The sequence below is a fragment of the Pristiophorus japonicus genome, chromosome 4 (genome assembly GCF_044704955.1).
Source record: "Pristiophorus japonicus isolate sPriJap1 chromosome 4, sPriJap1.hap1, whole genome shotgun sequence".
Lineage (NCBI taxonomy): Eukaryota > Metazoa > Chordata > Chondrichthyes > Pristiophoridae > Pristiophorus > Pristiophorus japonicus.
In genome coordinates this window covers 181,532,400-181,549,641 of record NC_091980.1, presented here as the reverse complement: position 1 = coordinate 181,549,641, position 17,242 = coordinate 181,532,400, and the positions used below count along the sequence as shown (strand labels likewise).

Sequence of the window (17,242 nt, the reverse complement as noted above, 5' to 3'; positions counted from 1 at the left end):
GGCGAAGGGAGCGGCAAGAGTTTGCACAGGGATGTGATCGGGGCCCAGAAGAGGCGAGAGTTCGGGGCCCAGAAGAGGTAAGGGCCCAGGGGCAGCACAGGCCAGCCCACACTGTGATATGTGTGAGCACTAGGTCTGTGCACAGAGCTGGTCTCCAGTTGTCTTGGTTAATCCTTGCCACTGGATCAAGACCTAGCTCTGTCAAGCCCGTGTGGTGGCTGGTGTGTAACGACCACCACACGTTAAAAAAATCCACGTACAGGCATCTTCCACCCTTCAAGATGTAGTTTGGGATCCGGAATATTATCATTGAAACACCTGTGAACTCATCTCTTTTCGGTGTGGAGGGACTGCCTATGATGATGATGATGATTAGTAATGGGGATGGGGATAATCATAGTTGAGCCCAATCTTGTCCACATCTCTCTCTCTCTCTCTCTCTCTCTCTCTCTCTCTCTCTCTCAAACACATACCTCCTCTTTGAATAGTGCCATGAAATATTTTACATCCAACATGAGAGGGCAGACAAGTTCTCGGTTTAAAGAAAGAAAAAAAAGTCTTGGATTTATATAGCGCCTTTCATTACCACTGGACGTCTCAAAGCATTTACAACCAATTAAGCACTTTTGGAGTGTAGTCACTGTTGTAATGTAGGAAACACGGCGGCCGGTTTGCGCACAGCAATCTCCCACAAACCGCAATGTGATAATGACCAGATAATCTATTTTTGATATGTTGATTGAGGGATAAATATTGGCCAGGATGCCGAGTATAACTCCCCTGTTCTTCTTCGAAATAGTGCCATGGGATCTTTTGCACCCACTTAAGAAAGCAGACGGGGCCTCGGTTTAACGTCTCATCCGAAAGGTGGCATCTGCGACAGTGCAGCACTCCCTCAGCACTGCACTGGAGTATCAGCCTAGATTTTATTTTTTTGTGCACAAATCCTTGGAGTGGGACTTGAACCTACAACCTTTTGACTGAGGCAAAAGTGCTACCCACTGAGCCACAGCTGATATCCGAAAGATTCTGCCTCTGACAGTGGAGCACTCCTTCAGTACTGCATTGAAATATCACTATCTATTGGTCCGGAATTTACCATGAGAATAACAGTGAGGCTATGTGCACAAATGCACACATACTTTCCATCCAGGAGTTGCTAATAACAATCGAGAGTGGAAACCCTGGCTGCCTGTTCCACCTTCTCCCAGTTTGGAGATATGGAGGCCAATTGTATTTTCCTTACAAGTGCCCTGACTGAGATCATCTCACTCAATAAAGAGCATGGAATCAAACTCTGGACATTCCTGTTTAGTATCAATAGTACAACATGCATCCCCACATATGCTGAACAGTGACTTGGTATACTGTGGGGATTATGCTGTTTTATTATGTAGACCAACACAATGTTATTAATGTAAGCTATCCAAGGCCTCCCGTATGTAAATGCAATTGGTTTAAGTTATAAACCAATTGAAATAAATTTAAGAATCTGCATTTATATAGCACCTTTTACTTTCTCAGGATGTCCCAAAGTGCTTCTCAACCAGTTAAATATTTTTGAAGTGTAATCACTGTTGTGATGTAGGCATACGTGGCAGCTAATTTGCGCACAGCAAGGTCCCACAAACATTATTAGTCGAGGCATGGAATACGAGAGCAAGGAGGTTATGCTTCAACTGTATAAAACACTGGTTAGGCCGCAGCTGGAGTATTTTGTGTGCAGTTCTGATCACCACATTACAGGAAAGATGTGATTGCACTGGAAAGGGTGCAGAGGAGATTTACAAGAACATTGCCTGGACTGGAGAATTTTGGCTATGAGAAAAGATTGGAGATGCTGGGTCTGTTTTCTTTGGAACAGAGGAGGCTAAGGGGAGACCTGATTGAGGTGTATAAATTTATGAAGGGCCTGGATAGAGTGGATAGGAAGGACCTGTTTCCCTTGGCAGAGGGGTCAACAACCAGGGGGCATAAATTTAAAGTAATTGGGGAGAGGTTTAGAGGAGATAGGAGGGAAAATTCTTCACTCAAAGGGTGGTGGGGGTCTGGAACTCACTGCCTGAAAGGGTGGTAAAGGCAGGAACTCTCACCACATTTAAAAGATACTTGGATGTGCACTTAAAGTGTCGTAACCTACAGGGCTATGGACCGAGAGCTGGAAAGTGGGATTAAGCTGCTGGATAGCTCTTGATCGGTCGGCATGGACACGATGGGCCGAAATGTCCTCCTTCTGTGCTGTAAATTTTTATGATTCTATGGAACATCAATGAAATAAATTACCAGACAATCGGTTTTAGTGATGGATAAATATTGGCCAGGACACCAGGAGAACTCCCTTGTTCCTCTTTGAATAGTGCTGTGAAATCTTTTACATCCAACATGAGAGGGCAGACAGGGTCTCGGTTTAACATCTCATCTGAAAGATTTCGCCTCTGTGGAGCACTCCCTCAGTACTGCACTGAAATGGCCCGGAATTCGTGATGAGAATAAAAGTGAGGCTATTGGTGCTCACTGTTATAATGGAGGAAATCTGAAAGAAGCTTCTGGAGTATGCACATGCGCAGTTAAATGCGGAAATCCAGAAGTTGCTGTTAGAGACATGCCGCTCTGCCACAGGATGCGCTGTTGCGAACCCCACTGATAGACTCGGTATTGAAATGCCTGCAATGGCGTGTACTTGCTCACTAGTTCCACACTAACGACAGCTGAAAAAGTTACGGCTGGTGCATTCAGGAGTAAGTGAGTTTTTAACAGCGTGATAAGTGATGATTACTGTTGAACAACCTCTCTGCCCAGAAAAATTAACCACGTGTGGAGTCTCGTTCCCTCAGAAGAAAATTAGCATTGGAGATTTTTTTAAACGTTAAAATATTTTTAAAAACTTTTTCTGTCCCTCTTATTTCTCTCCTTTAATCCCATCTGTATTTCCCAATCTTTTTTGCTTTCTGTAGATCATTTAAATTTAATTTATATTTCCTGCATTATACTTCCTGGTTTGGACTCTGTGTGTCAGTGAGGATCCTCGAGTCTGATTGGTTGAAGAGCCTCGCTGTTGCTTGCTCAGTTCACGGATCCCCTGTAGAGAGCGCCGCGTTTGAAGAGACACTGGTTTAGAGGAAATTTCCGCTGAAAAGTCCGCAAAATATCTGTAGGCAGCTGTCAGCGAGATGGCGAGTGTCGTTCCTGCGCCACTCAGAGCAAAACCCAGGCCATTATGTGCTAAAATCTCTGGAGTGGGGCTTGAACCCACAACCTTCTCAGCCAGAGACAACACTGAGTCGAGACAGACACCGTGGAATGTATGTCTCACTAGCAAAATGCATTAATTTTGTTAATGAGTATGTAAAGCTAGAGTTTAAATCCTTAGAATGAATGAAGGCAGTGCTCAGTGCAGCATAGTGTCACACAGAGCAGAAATTGGCAGGTTCAGTTCCAGGTCAGTGCTGAGTTAGCTGATTTCAGTCCGAATAATTGGCCTCCAGGCGAGGGAGGGGAATCGTCGGCCAGGGCTCATGATTGTTATCCAGTGATCCTCTATGGAAAGTACGTGTGTGGGTGGTCATTCGGTAGGGATTGAAGCAAGCTTGGATTTGCTGCCCCTCACCTGGTTAGATAGGATGCTGATAGTCCCACATGCAGAATGGCCACCTGGGTGTGGTACTGGCAGGCTGATGGTACCCTTGAGCCTTCGGGAACATTGGGTAGAGATGAAAGGTTTAGTCAGTATTCAGATCCGTTGCAAATTATTTTAATGATGTAATGATAGCATTGATCATTCCTCTTCCCTTGCAGGCACCTACTGTCAACAGCGGGAGGTGGAAGCAATCACGGAAGGGGTTGAGGAAGATGAGGGATTCTGCTGTTGCGAGCCAGGTCATATTCCTCACATGTTGTCTTTTAATGCCGCTTTCGGTCAACGCTGGCTCGCTTGGGAGGTCCTGGTCACCAAGTATGTGCTGGAGGGCTACAGCATCACCGACAACAGTGCAGCTTCCATGCTGCAGGTGTTTGATCTGAGAAAGATCCTCACAACTTACTATGTGAAGGTAGTGTATTCATGCATTCTGCAGACCACATTAATATTTGATTAAAAACAAAAAACCCAATGCTTCCACCTTTAGAGGTTCCCGAACTTTGAGATTTTCAGTTGTAATACAGGATAGAGGGATCTCTGATCTGTGGAGTTTTAGTGCCCAAAACGCCTACTAACAAACCACAGCTTTCACATGTGCCACATATCTCTTGGTCCAAGAAACCAAGGGCTCTTGAGCACCTCCACCACTCCTCTATTGCTCAATCCTTGGTGTCCTAATACTGTATCCTGCATTTTGCTCTATGTATCCTGCTTGCGTATTCCAGGTGAGGCAGAGTTGAACATTAAGGGAGGTGGTCTTTACCCAGTTGCCCTTGCATAGTAGAAATATTTCTGGCTATAGTGCTATAGAGAATAAGCAGATTGAGGGATTTTATGTCATGCTCCCTCTCGCAGTGTTAACCAAACTCTGCCTTGCGTGGGAGTAGGAGGGACAAGGTCATATTGAATGGCAGTGCAGGTTCGAAGGGCTGAAAGGCCTGCTCCTGCACCTATTTTCTATGTTTCTAAAACAGAGCAAGTTACAAATGCAAACACTTCAGGTGACCGGTTTAACTGGTCATTTGCTACAGTGATATGGTGATGAGAGTTTGTTGTAAACTTTAATTAGCTTTGGTTGTCTCCTTCTCAGAAATGAGCTGGATATGGTGGAGAGGGAAAAGTTGGAGATCTAGCCTCCAGAAAGAGAGCCTGGAAAATGGAGAGTAGGATGCCTGTCAATATAGAAAGGGCTAGGAAGCATTTCCCTATTGAGGCTTTATAGCAGAAAGAAAATAAAAACAGAAAGCAACAAGAAGAGAGGAGAGCACTGGGTAAGCACACTACCCTTTCACCTGTGAGAGCTTAGTTGAAATCCAATTTGTACAGATGAGCTACCTCTTGTTTCTGCTTTGTATAAGGATCCTATACCAACAAATTTGGGCAGTCTCACCCAACTTCCTTCAGGCCATCAACCCAGAGCACAAAAGTGCCTGCACTATTGACATAAATTTTCAATAAGTTGATCGTCTCAATCTGAGAGGTCAAAGGATGGCTGTTGTGGCTAATGGAAATAATGCTACTATCATACCGTATGGATTGCTCTCCTGAGCTTCGGGTTAAGGCACATTATTTAGACAGAGTAATGGGAGTTTTAATCTGCATTTGGCCAAGTAGTATTGGACCCAGGAGTGCGAGATGCTTACGCTGGGTGACAGAGGTGGGAAAGTGTTGAAATTTCTTTCCTATTTACCACAAAAATAATTTACCCAATAAAATAGTAAAAAAAATTGCAGGATGGATAAGCAATGAGAGTAAATAGTGAGTTTATAAATATTATAATATTTACATTGAAGAATTTAATGCACTCAAATGAAAGTGCAAACAATCATGGAAATACTTTACTAGTATACTGATTTTCTTGGTATGTTTGCATTTTTGTTCACAAGAAAATATATAGTAAAGTAGACTAAAAACTATGTAAAAAGATATAATCTACAATGAAATTGTGTCAGGAGGTAGAAACGTTGTAAACCTCCATTTACTTTTTAGTTCTTTTCATTCGGGAGTGATCAGAGGTAGAACAATAAAATCTTGGCAATGCAGTGTCAACATGTATCTCTGCCGAGCAGCAGGATGTATGTCGAGTCACCCGGCCCTCCACTTGCTGATTTCATAATTTAGCTGTGCTACTGTGAGGAATCACCAAGCCAAGGCCAAGCACTTCTCTCTCAGAGACATAGTCTATCCCAGGCAACAGTCACCCACTTGCTGCTGACGCTTGCAGAGCAGCCTTGGCAGAGATGTGGGTGCACGTCAGATCAGGTTGATGCATAGCACAACGAGTGCTACATGGGAGACATGAGGAGAAAATAACTTGAAATAAAGCTAGTTTATTAGTCTGAATCAACAAAGATATTGCTGAGGCTTTATACAGTGAAAATGAGCCCATGCCCAATATGATGCTGTATTGGATGGTGTCAGGAATGACCAATGATAATGTAATTTAGTTTAAACGGATGTTTTGTGGGAAAGGTTACCCTGTTATTTTAGTGGTTTCATCCTCTGTCGTCTTGTTCCCACCCAGAGTATCTTATTCTATGTAACAAGTTCTCCCAAGCTGGAGGAGTGGCTTGCTAATGAAACCATGCAGGATGGGCTTCGAGCTTGTACTAGCCATAATTACGTGGATGTGGATCCCACCTTTAATCCGAACATCGACGAGGACTATGATCACAGGCTGGCCGGAGTATCAAGAGATAGTTTCTGTGGGGTTTATCTCAACTGGATCCAGTACTGTGCTTCTCGAAGAGAAAAGGTATTAGAAACAGAACCTGCCTGATAGGATGGTGGAAACCGATTCAATCGTAGCTTTCAAAACAAATTGGATAAATACTTGAAGGAGAAAAAGTTGCAGGGATATTGGAAAAGAGCAGGGGAGTGGGACTAACTGGATTGCTCTTCAAAAGAGCCGGCGCAGACTCGATGGCCAAATGGCCTCCCTCTGTTCTGTATGATTCTATGGGCCCAAGTTTCCACATGATTTGCGCCTGATTTTTAGGAGCAACTGGTGGAGAATGGACTATCTTAGAAATCGCAGTTCTCCACATTTTTTTTTCTGCAGTTCTGGTCAGGTAGAACAGTTCTACTTTGGAACAGAATTTTTTCTTCAAAAGGGGGCGTGTCCGGCCACTGACGCCTGATTTCAAAGTTTCCACAGTGAAAACTTACTCCAAACTAAAGTAGAATGGAGCAAGTGAAGATTTTTGTAGAACTGAAAAAACCTGTTCTACACACTAAAAAATCAGGCGCAGGTTACAAATTAGGCGTCCAGAACGAGGTGAGGGGGGGGAAGGGAACTCATTAAATTCTACAATAAATCCTTATTTATACTTCTACAAATATTATACAAATAAATCCAACCTGAATAAACATTTATAAGCAAAGAAAAGATTAAATAAACCATCTTCCTACCTGTGTGAAAGTGCTTCAGGCACGGAGAATTCTGCAGTCAGCCTGAGGCGCCCGTTCTTCCCGCGGAGGGGGGGGGAGGCACCCGTTCTGCCCGCGGGAGGGAGGGGAGAGTAGGCGCCCGTTCTTTCCCGCGGGGGGGGGGAGGGGAGAGGAGGCGCCCGTTCTTTCCCGCGGGGGGGAGGCACCCGTTCTGCCCGCGGGAGGGAGGGGAGAGTAGGCGCCCGTTCTTTCCCGCGGGGGGGGGGAGGGGAGAGTAGGCGCCCGTTCTTTCCCGCGGGGAGGGGGGAGGCGCCCGTTCTACCTGCGGGGGGGGGTAGGAGGCACCCGTTCTTCCCGCGGGGGGGGTAGGAGGCGCCCGATCTTCCCACGGGGGGGGGGAAGAGACAGTGAGAAGGCTGCAAGTGCTGATGTGCTGATGGCAATGTGCTTTTATTTTAAAAAATTTCAAAAATTAAACAGCTACAAAGAAGTACAAAATGGCCGAGTGCCAATGTTTTTTTCACACTGAGCATGCGCGAACGCTGCAACGCGCACGCGCAGCGTTGCCGGCAGGAAAAAAACTAATTTAAATAGTACCCGCCCCCTCCCACTTACAAAATCGGCGCAAGTGTAAGCTCCGCCCCCCTGGGCGCCGCGCCAGGCAGACAAGGAGCTGCAGAACGCTCCAGAATCGCGAGGTTTTTTTTAAGCGCCGTTTTAGGCGTGAAAAACGGGCGTCCAGCTCTGAGGGGCGCCCGTTTTTTATCGTGTGGAAACTTGTGCCCTAAAATTCTATGTTCGGTATTCGCTGGTCAAAAGCTCACATCTCACATGTCTGGTCAATTCCTGCATGTGCATGATGCACTGGGTAAGCTATTGTATATACCAACCATATCCGAGCAAAGTACTAAGTTTGAGGTGGTTATAGATCTTTGGTTGTACTGCTAGGATCATTGAGTACAAAATATCCTTATTTTCAGATAATACTTTCTTTCTATATTCATAGTTAACTAGAAAAATATTTTCAGTAGCCAGAAGTGCACAAAACTTATTAACACATTATGTATGGTTAGAAATATTATAAAATGACTAACCTATTGACTCTGGTGCTCAAGTATTATAGTTTCTTTCAGAATACCCAGGTTTGAGTTGCACATCCAGTGGCTATTTGTACTCAGCTACACTCATTAAATGAGTTTCAACATCTTGAGCAAATTTCTAGCTGGAGTAGTTTGTGGCACATTAGATGCAGCCGACTGGCCTGGTTTGCACTGTAATAGTACACCTTGAATTGGGTGATCACTGAGTGCTGATTGCTACATGCAGCAGTCCATTGGCCAGATTAGGTGACCAGCAGGGAAATGATAAAACCAGTGTATTTTTCATAAAGTCTTTATGATGTGTATTCATTTCATCTTGAAATACAAGATTAAGGGATATTTCAAAAGAATTTGCCATAAGGTCTAAAGTAGAAGTATAAATTGGGAGGGGAAGGTTCAAAGCTTTATCTCTGTTTAAAATTATATAAAATATATGTATGTATGTACATGAGCAATGGAATATTAGACAATACATAAACACAGTACAAGTAATATTAATATGCACATTTTAAAAACAAATGACCTTTAATAACCTCATGGGGAGTGTCAGTTTGCACGTTCCATCAGGATGTAGCTCAATAATAGGACTTCCTGTTGTGAGACTGAAAGGTAATTCTTTTTATCTTTTCACCTCATGTTAATGTTTTCTGATAATTAAAAAGCTTCATGGTGACAGAAATAACGTGCTGAGTGAGGCAGTGATGGACTGTGAATTTATATGATGCATATCCTGATATTTTTTTTTTTCAGCCTCTATCTTCAGACAGAGACTCTGCATTGGTGATTCTGTGCTATGGGCTCAGTGTGCTGGGGAGAAGAGCACTTGGGACAGCTTCCCATCACATGTCCAGGTACTCACTCACTTTGACAAATCGAGGGATGGTAAATTGTACACTAATGCTGGAATTATACCAACAAATGCATTGTTCTATATTGGGGATTTTGATGCAAGTGATTGGTACTCAAACTACTGGAGACCAAAGGCACAGGCATCATACAGTAGTTGTATTGATAAATATTTGATAAGCTTTACCAGCCAGCAGGGTATAACATTTATTACCTATTCCTCGGCTTGCATCCATATATAATCAAAGCAATTCATTAGAAAAGGGAATAGTGCCAGAGGACTGGCGAGTAGCTAATATTATTCCTATATTTAAAAAGGGAGAAAAGTCAAGTCCAGGGAACTATAGACCAGTTAGCTTAAAGTCAGTGGTAGGAAAGATCATGGAATCTTTAATCAAAGATGCAATAGAAAAATATCTATAAAACAAAACTATAATAGAGTGGTCACCACAGATTTCAAAACGGAAGGTCAATCTTATTGAATTCTTTGAAGAAGTAACAGGAAGACTGGACAAGGGTAATGCAGTAGATGCAATATATTTGGATTTCCAAAAAGCCTTCGATAAGGTATCGCATAGTAGACTTTTGACTAAGGTCAGATCATGTGGAATCAAGGGTGGACAGGTGAATGGCTAGAAAGCTGACTATAAAACAGAAACCAGAGTACGGGTTAAGGGTACCCTTAACTGGCAAATGGTGGGAAGTGGTGTTCCACAGGGATTGGTGCTGGGACCACTGTTCTTCACAACTTACATTAAAGATTTGACTTGGGAATTGGAAGAACAATTTTAAAATTTGCGGCCTACATCAATTTGGGAGTTGTATTTAATACACCGGAATAATGCTACATTCGTATTAATAAACTTGCAGAATGGGCTTTATTTGGCAAATTAATTTCAATATAGATGTGTGAAGTGGTGCATTTTGGTCAGAAGAATAAGGAGGCCACATACTACTTGGATAATAAGAGTCTAAATGGGGTGGAGGAGCAAAGGGATCTAGGCGTACAGATACACAAATCACTAAAAGTAGTGATGCAGGTTAATAAGGCCATTTAAAAAAAGAATAAAAATAAAACAAAGATGTGATGCGAAACCATGCTAAAATATATACACACTCGTGTTTGCTGCTTATCATAGGCTCGTCTTAGAGAGTAGAGTTGAGATTTTGCTATAAAGGAAATAAGATTTTACAACAAGGCCTTATGGCACAGTCTCTCTATGGGGAAATCATGTGCAAAGATTACCTGAAGGAAGACAACAGAGGCACATATCTGTTTGTGTCCTATAACCTTATTTCTAGCTAAGGGTGTACTAAAATGCTGTTGTGGAGTTGGTGTTAAGCAGAACATATTACATATATGTCCATGGTCTTGGTATCGCCTTCACTGTTGAATGCCAGCTGTATTTATAAAATCTGCATCTAAGCAATTTACATAACTGATTGTTTCATTTATCTCATTTTTAATACCCTCGGTATAAAAAAATAGTAATATGAAATAAAAACAGAACATTTTAGAAATGCACAGCAGATCTTTGAAAATCTGAAAAGATAGTTAATGGTCAGTATTATCTGCAAGGAGTTTGCTTGGACTCTAAAGGAAAAACACCATATAGACACTATTCTAGGGATTGCGAGAGAGCCTCTAAACCGACAAAATACGTACATTCCAAAACTTTTAACAACTTTTCAGATCCCAATCGACCTGTTTTGCACATTTTCTGTTTTTATGTTCTTTTTAATACTTGCCAGACTTTGGAACTCCTCCCAGTCAGTTACCACAATTGTAACATCAGCATTCACAATTGAAGCATAAGCATTCCCAAGCATCTGGCTCTTACCTTCACCTTTCATTACCCTTCTATCAACTCCAGCCAGTGTTGGTCATTCATTTTCCATAGCTGAGAAGACAGGGGATACAGCTTCCTCGAAGCATGCAAGAACAGCAGTGGATTTGTAAATCATTTCTGTCTTATTTTCTTGGGCAATAATGCAGCTGTGATGAGGAGCTTAACAGGAAGGAGGAATTTAGTCCATGTCTGGTCACTATTTGGTGCTGTATGTTTGTGTTTCAAAGCTTTGCAACATCTACAATTAGTGTTTTTAGTGAGATTTATTGATGGTGAGCTTTTTTTGTACAGTTTGCTGACTTTGGCAGATGATTAATATCTACCGTGTTTCCTTTCAGCAATCTAGAGTCCTTCTTGTATGGCCTCCATGCACTATTCAAGGGAGATTTTCGAATTTCCTCTGTTCGAGATGAATGGATATTTGCTGATATGGAGTTGCTGCGGAAAGTGGTAGTTCCTGGAATACGAATGTCCCTTAAACTCCATCAGGTAAAACTACCACTTTTGTAGCTTACCGAACAAAAGTTTCAACCAGCGTCCTACAGACTGATAGAAACCTCGGCTTTAGTATCCTGAGAAATATATGCCGAGGAACCAGACAAATCCTTAATTCCCTCCTTTAACCATTTAGTAAGGAACCGTCTGGGAATTTGCCTCCACAGTTTGTCTGGGAATTAACCCCTGAGTGGAGGTCTAGGGATGAATGATGCCTTACTCAGTTCGCCAAACCGTCTTACACTAACCAGTTCAGATCGAAACAACTTTAATTTGCTAACCCTTGAGTAGCCCACCCTCAAGCTGTTGAGTGAGTGAATTAACTCGTTCTTACCAAATTATCAAGGAAGAAGCCAGACCACGAGTCATGTTACTAGACACTATTGGTTATGAATCACAACTTAAAATTAAGGTTGGGTACACAAATGCCTAATAGATATACAGAAATATCAGAGTTACCTAGCAATTGCATAGCAAATCATTAATGGTCAAAGTTACTTAAGAAAGCAAGTAACAAAGGTTACACAGGCAATTCAGTGTATTACTGTAAATCAGCACGAATGCATGCTATCTATTAACTATAGTGGTGATAGGAGTCTGAGGTTAGAAATTAGTGAGATTACATAGAATATACAGCACAGAAACAGGCCTTTCGGCTGAACTAGTCTGTGCTGGAGTTTAAACTCAATATGAGCCTCCTCCCATTCCATCTGCCTCATCTCAGCCATTCAGCATATCTTTCTATTCCCTTTGCTGTCATGTCGTCTAGTTTCCTTTTGAAAACATCTAAGCTACTTGTCTCAAACACTTCCTGTGGTAGTGAGTTCCCATTCTAATCACTCTCTGAGTAATGAAATTTCTCGTTAATTCCCTATTGGATTTATGAGTAACTACCTTGCATTTATGGCCACTAGTTTTGGATTCTCCCACAAGTATTTTGTGGTCAACGCCGAAGTGATGGTGCTCGCCGCTGATCTCGAACAAAGCTCGATTTTCATCTTACCCAGTGTTGATTTTGAATCTGACGCCGTCTAGGGGATCTGCAGTGTCCAGCAGTGATGTCATCTAGCTGGCTAAGTAGCCAATCACATTGAAGAATTCTCACAGCCCGAAAACCAGAAATTAAAATGCACTGATTTTCCTTCACTTTTTAATCATTTTACAGAGAGTGAAATAAAGATTGGGACATACACATGGGCTTAAGGTAGATGCTGAAATATCATAAACAAACTTTAAACTATATATTAAAACCATGGAATTTTTATCATAATGGAAAAATTTGACACTCCACAAATATAAAATTAGTTTTTCAGGGCCCGAACGGTTCAGCAATAATTATGATCCAATACGCAGTTAACCCACGAACTGATAAATATCGTGAAAATCTGAGTCCCCATTATAGATCACTGAGGGACACCACTAGTTACATCCTAAATTTGGAGTACACACCCATTATCCCTACTCTCGGTCTCTTGCCTCCTGACCAATTCCCTACCTGTGTCCTTTGACTATTGGTATGTGAGCAAACAATTCTTCAAACAATTGCTTATCTCTGACAATAAAATATTCTTGTGGTTCCTATATGCTGGAGCACTCAGTCACGCTATAATGAAAACCTAACCTGAGAAGCTAGCCTATGTGACAGCTGTCCTCCCACTGTCCCCATTCTGTTCAGTTTGAAGTTCACCAGGTGGAGACCACAGCATCGCCCGCAGGAGAGAAAGAAAATTGGTTGGTCAGTGTAGCCCAGGGTTTTAGAGGAAGTTTGCGATCAGACGGGTCGTCCAACCACCGGAGAAGTGAATTCTGATGGACTTAAGATCTAGGGATAAATTACTCTTTTATTTGGGGGGATGGGGGAGGGGGACGTTTCTATAAAATCCAAGCACTTTTCAGGTATCACTAAATCAATACTAAAAATATACACACGGCTCGATTTACCATGCTGTAATTAATTCATGATTTACACAGCGATATTGCAGTTATCTACGCTTTACTGCACACTGTCTTCCACATAACTGATGTATAGATGCATCTAATAGCTAGCCAGATACAGCTACCTACAGTGAAACATGCAGCATATTCCTCAGAAATTAAAGGAGCAGGATTAATTGTCGATTAAATTGGCTTGTAACTCTTCTGGGTCCTGACATCAAGTCTACTGAACAAATCCTTTGATGTGTGAGTAAACAATATTTTAGCCACGCAACATGGATGTACTCAATCGACTGTACTGATAAATTATGACATAACTTTTGCAGAGTTCAGCCCCTAGTTCTCGGTAATCATTTAGAGGAATTGCAGTTGACTGTATTTGAAATTTATGTCTCTCACTGGCATGCGTTTTCTAGGAATTGCAGACTGGAAAATATTGCAAGTTAATCATTGATGAATATGCTTGGTTTAGTTAAATATTTTTAAACTGTCTCAAATAATAGACACAGTAAGGAGATCTGCAATTGACTACAAAATTTTACCAATTGAAGCATTAATTGTGTCCACTACTCAACGTTTTCTAGTATACGCTCAGTTGCAGTAAAATGTTTTAAAAGATGATCGTGTCTATTTGCAACACCAAATTTCCGATTGGCCCCCTTGGAGGACAAGACACACCGAGCAGTTTATCTGGAATGTGTAGTTAGATCCTCCCTGCCTGACGAATCAAGTAATTTGCAATGTGAGAGTTCCCGCCACCTTTCAACAAGTACCTAACCTTGGCTCCTCTCCCCCCCAATCTTCTGATCTCCCCTGCTCGCACCCCCCCCCCCCACAAAAGTTCCTGACCTCTGCCCCTCCCCCACCCCCACCTCCGTTCCTGATCTCCCTCCCCCGGTTCCTGACCTTCTCGTTCCCCATTCCCCGTTCCTGATCATCTCTCCTCCCCCCCCCGCCCCCCCCCCCCCAAGTGTTGTGCGTTGGTCACGGATTGTTAACTGGCTTATTGACTCTGAAGTGAATAGTGAGAGAGGATCGGAGGGGGGAGAAGAGAGGAGATCATAGGGGGAGGAGAGAGGATCGAAGGTGGTGGGGGGGGGAAAGAGAGGATGGAAGGGTGGGGGAGGGGCGGGGAGAGCGAGAGGATCGATCCTCTCTTTTCCCTCTTCCCCCAACCCCCTCGGTGTTCTCTCTTTCCCCCCCTCTTCCCCGCCCCCCCATCCCCTTTTGATTCTCTCCCTTCCCCCCCACCCCTCGATCCTCCCTCTCTCTATCTCCGATCTCCAATCTCCTCTTTCTCCTTTGATCCTTTCTCCTCGCCCCCCACCGCCACATATAAATTTCCTGACTTTCTCAGCACGGATCCGAGTTAAACATGATCCACCCTTTCAAACCTCCCATCAGGTTCCTACTGTAATTCTAGAAGCAATAACCCTGAATCCTATTTATTATTCTGTCCTTTGCTGTACAGTTCATTTATTTGTATTTTATTTGAAGCTATTATTGTTTAATGGGATTCTAAGGCTGGTGTAAATGGTGATAAATATGCTGAAAAACTGTTTACGAAGGCGTTAATTTGGGGGACCCTGAAACTCCATAAAACAATTGCAATGAATTACTTTTAATTTGTGGGTACTCTATTTTCATGATATTTTTATATATTAGAGCTTTTGGAGAACATGTACATTTTGTTCAAGGTGACTTCCATATTGTCTATTCAAAAGAAAATTAACAAAAACCTTGATTACAATGTTGCAGACCTTTCTAAGGGAGGAACTCAGTATATCCCAGAGTGGCTCCATTGATTGGGATGGAGGCCCTACTTTAGAAATAAAATTTTTCGCATGTTCTTATGGGAGTAGGTATATCCAGTATGGCTCCCAGTCACAACTTCCACTGCAGTCAATGTAGCTGCTATGGGCCACACAAAAGCATCACACGGTCTGTTACTAGACTAGTGGACCTCCATTGAAGACAAAGACATTTTTGTTTTTGAACATGAAGGCTTATACTTTTTGAATAGACAATGGAGAACAAAACCATAGCCTTCCTGAACTTTGCCCCTTTCAGTTCTCGCCCCTTTACTAATCAGGCAGTATTTGGGTTTTATCATTTCAATGATTCGCAAAACCAAAGAGTTTCCTTAAGTTCGGTCTGTTTGTGTCTTCAGGATCACTTCACCTCACCCGATGAATATGACGATCCGGCGGTGTTGTTCGATGCCATAACGTCCCATGAGCAAAACTTGGTCATAGCTCACGAAGGAGACCCGGCCTGGCGAAGTGCTGTGCTCTCCAACTCTCCCTCGTTGTTGGCTCTGCGACATGTTATGGATGACGGGACCAATGAATATAAAATCATCATGCTGAACAAGCGATATCTCAGTTTCCGAGTCATTAAGGTACATTGCTTTAAGGTTGCATTATTATATTATGTGGAACCACTAGGCATTATACAACAGTAGAGGTTTTGTGCACTTACTATAGCACTGCCCAGTAAGTCCATTTCAATCTATAGCCTGTTCAGTTTCAGTTTCACACCTTAATGTGTAGCATTTACACAGGTGCACCACAGGGCACCACTGGTAACTCAGATAATAACGAGTAGCTCACAAAGTTCACTGCTGCTATTAAATAGTTTTTAATTGTATTTTATGGTCAAAATGACCAGTTTATTAAAGTCATCGGTACGCATTTATCAACACCAACATCTTCGCTCCCCGTGCTTGCAAACATCGCACCACCACGCCTACACTGCAAATATGCAGTCTCCAGAGAATACAACCGCTACACCAGTAAAGACATGCTGATCCAGGTCGACTTGAACAACCTACCACCAATCCATAAGAACATAAGAAATAGGAGCAGGAGTAGGCCTTTTGGCCCCTCTAGCCTGCTCCGCCATTTAATAAGATCATGGCTGATCTGATAATGGACTCAGCGCCACTTTCCTGCCCACTCCCCATAATACTTTATTCGCTTATCACTCAAAAATCTGTCTCCGCCTTAAATATATTCAATGACCAGTCTCCACAGCTCTCTGGGGGAGAGAATTCCATAGATTTATAACCCTCTGAGAGAAGAAATTCCTCCTCATCTCAGTTTTAAATGGGCGGCCTCTTATTCTGAGACTATGGCCCCCTGTTTTAATTTCCCCTATGAATGGAAATATCCTCTCTGCATCCACCTTGTCGAGCCCCCTCAGCTTCTTCGGTGTTTCGATAAGATCACCTCTCATTCTTCTGAACTCCAGTGACTATAGGCCCAACCTACTCAACCTATCTTCATGTTAACCCCCTCATCTCCGGAATCAACCTAGTGAACCTTCTCTGAACAGCCTCCAATGCAAGTATGTCCTTCCTTAAATACGGAGACCAAAACTGTATGCAGTACTCCAGGTGTGGCCTCACCAATACCCTGTACAGTTGTAGCAGGATTTCTCTGCTTTTATACTCTCTTCCCCCTTGCAATAAAGGCCAACATTTGCCTTCCTGATTACTTGTTGTACCTGCATGCTATTTGTGTTTCATGCACAAGGACCCCCAGGTCCCTCTGTACTGCAGCACTTTGCAATTTTTCTCAATTTAAATTATAATTTGCTTTTCTATTATTTCTGCCAAAGTGGATAACCTCATATTTTCCCACATTATACTCCATCTGCCAAATTTTTTCCCACTCACTGTCTATATTCCTTTGTAGATTTCTTGTGTCCTCCTCACAATTTGCTTTCCCACCCATCTTTGTATCATCAGCAAACTTGGCAACATTACACTCGGTCCCTTCATCTAAATCATTAATATAGATTGTAAATAGTTGAGGCCCCAGCACCGATCCCTGTGGCACCCCATTAGTTACAATTTGCCAACTGGAAAATGATCCATTTATCCCAACTCTCTGTTTTCTGTTAGTTAGCCAATCCTCTATCCATGCTAATATATTACCCCCAACCCTGTGAACTTTTATCTTGTGCAGTAACCTTTTATGTGGCAC

General features: G+C 42.6%; 1 protein-coding gene across 4 annotated transcripts in view; it reads left to right on the top strand.

The window, feature by feature from the left end:
- pcnx1 (pecanex 1) overlaps positions 1 to 17,242 on the top strand; it is a 320,670-nt gene that overhangs the window by 273,110 nt on the left and 30,318 nt on the right. For all 4 annotated transcript variants that reach the window (XM_070878882.1, XM_070878880.1, XM_070878879.1 and 1 more), the window contains 5 exons: positions 3,796 to 4,049; positions 6,162 to 6,392; positions 8,878 to 8,978; positions 11,162 to 11,312; positions 15,424 to 15,654. In XM_070878882.1, the coding sequence (XP_070734983.1) occupies positions 3,796 to 4,049; positions 6,162 to 6,392; positions 8,878 to 8,978; positions 11,162 to 11,312; positions 15,424 to 15,654 (968 nt within the window). The remainder of the gene's footprint in view (positions 1 to 3,795; positions 4,050 to 6,161; positions 6,393 to 8,877; positions 8,979 to 11,161; positions 11,313 to 15,423; positions 15,655 to 17,242) is intronic.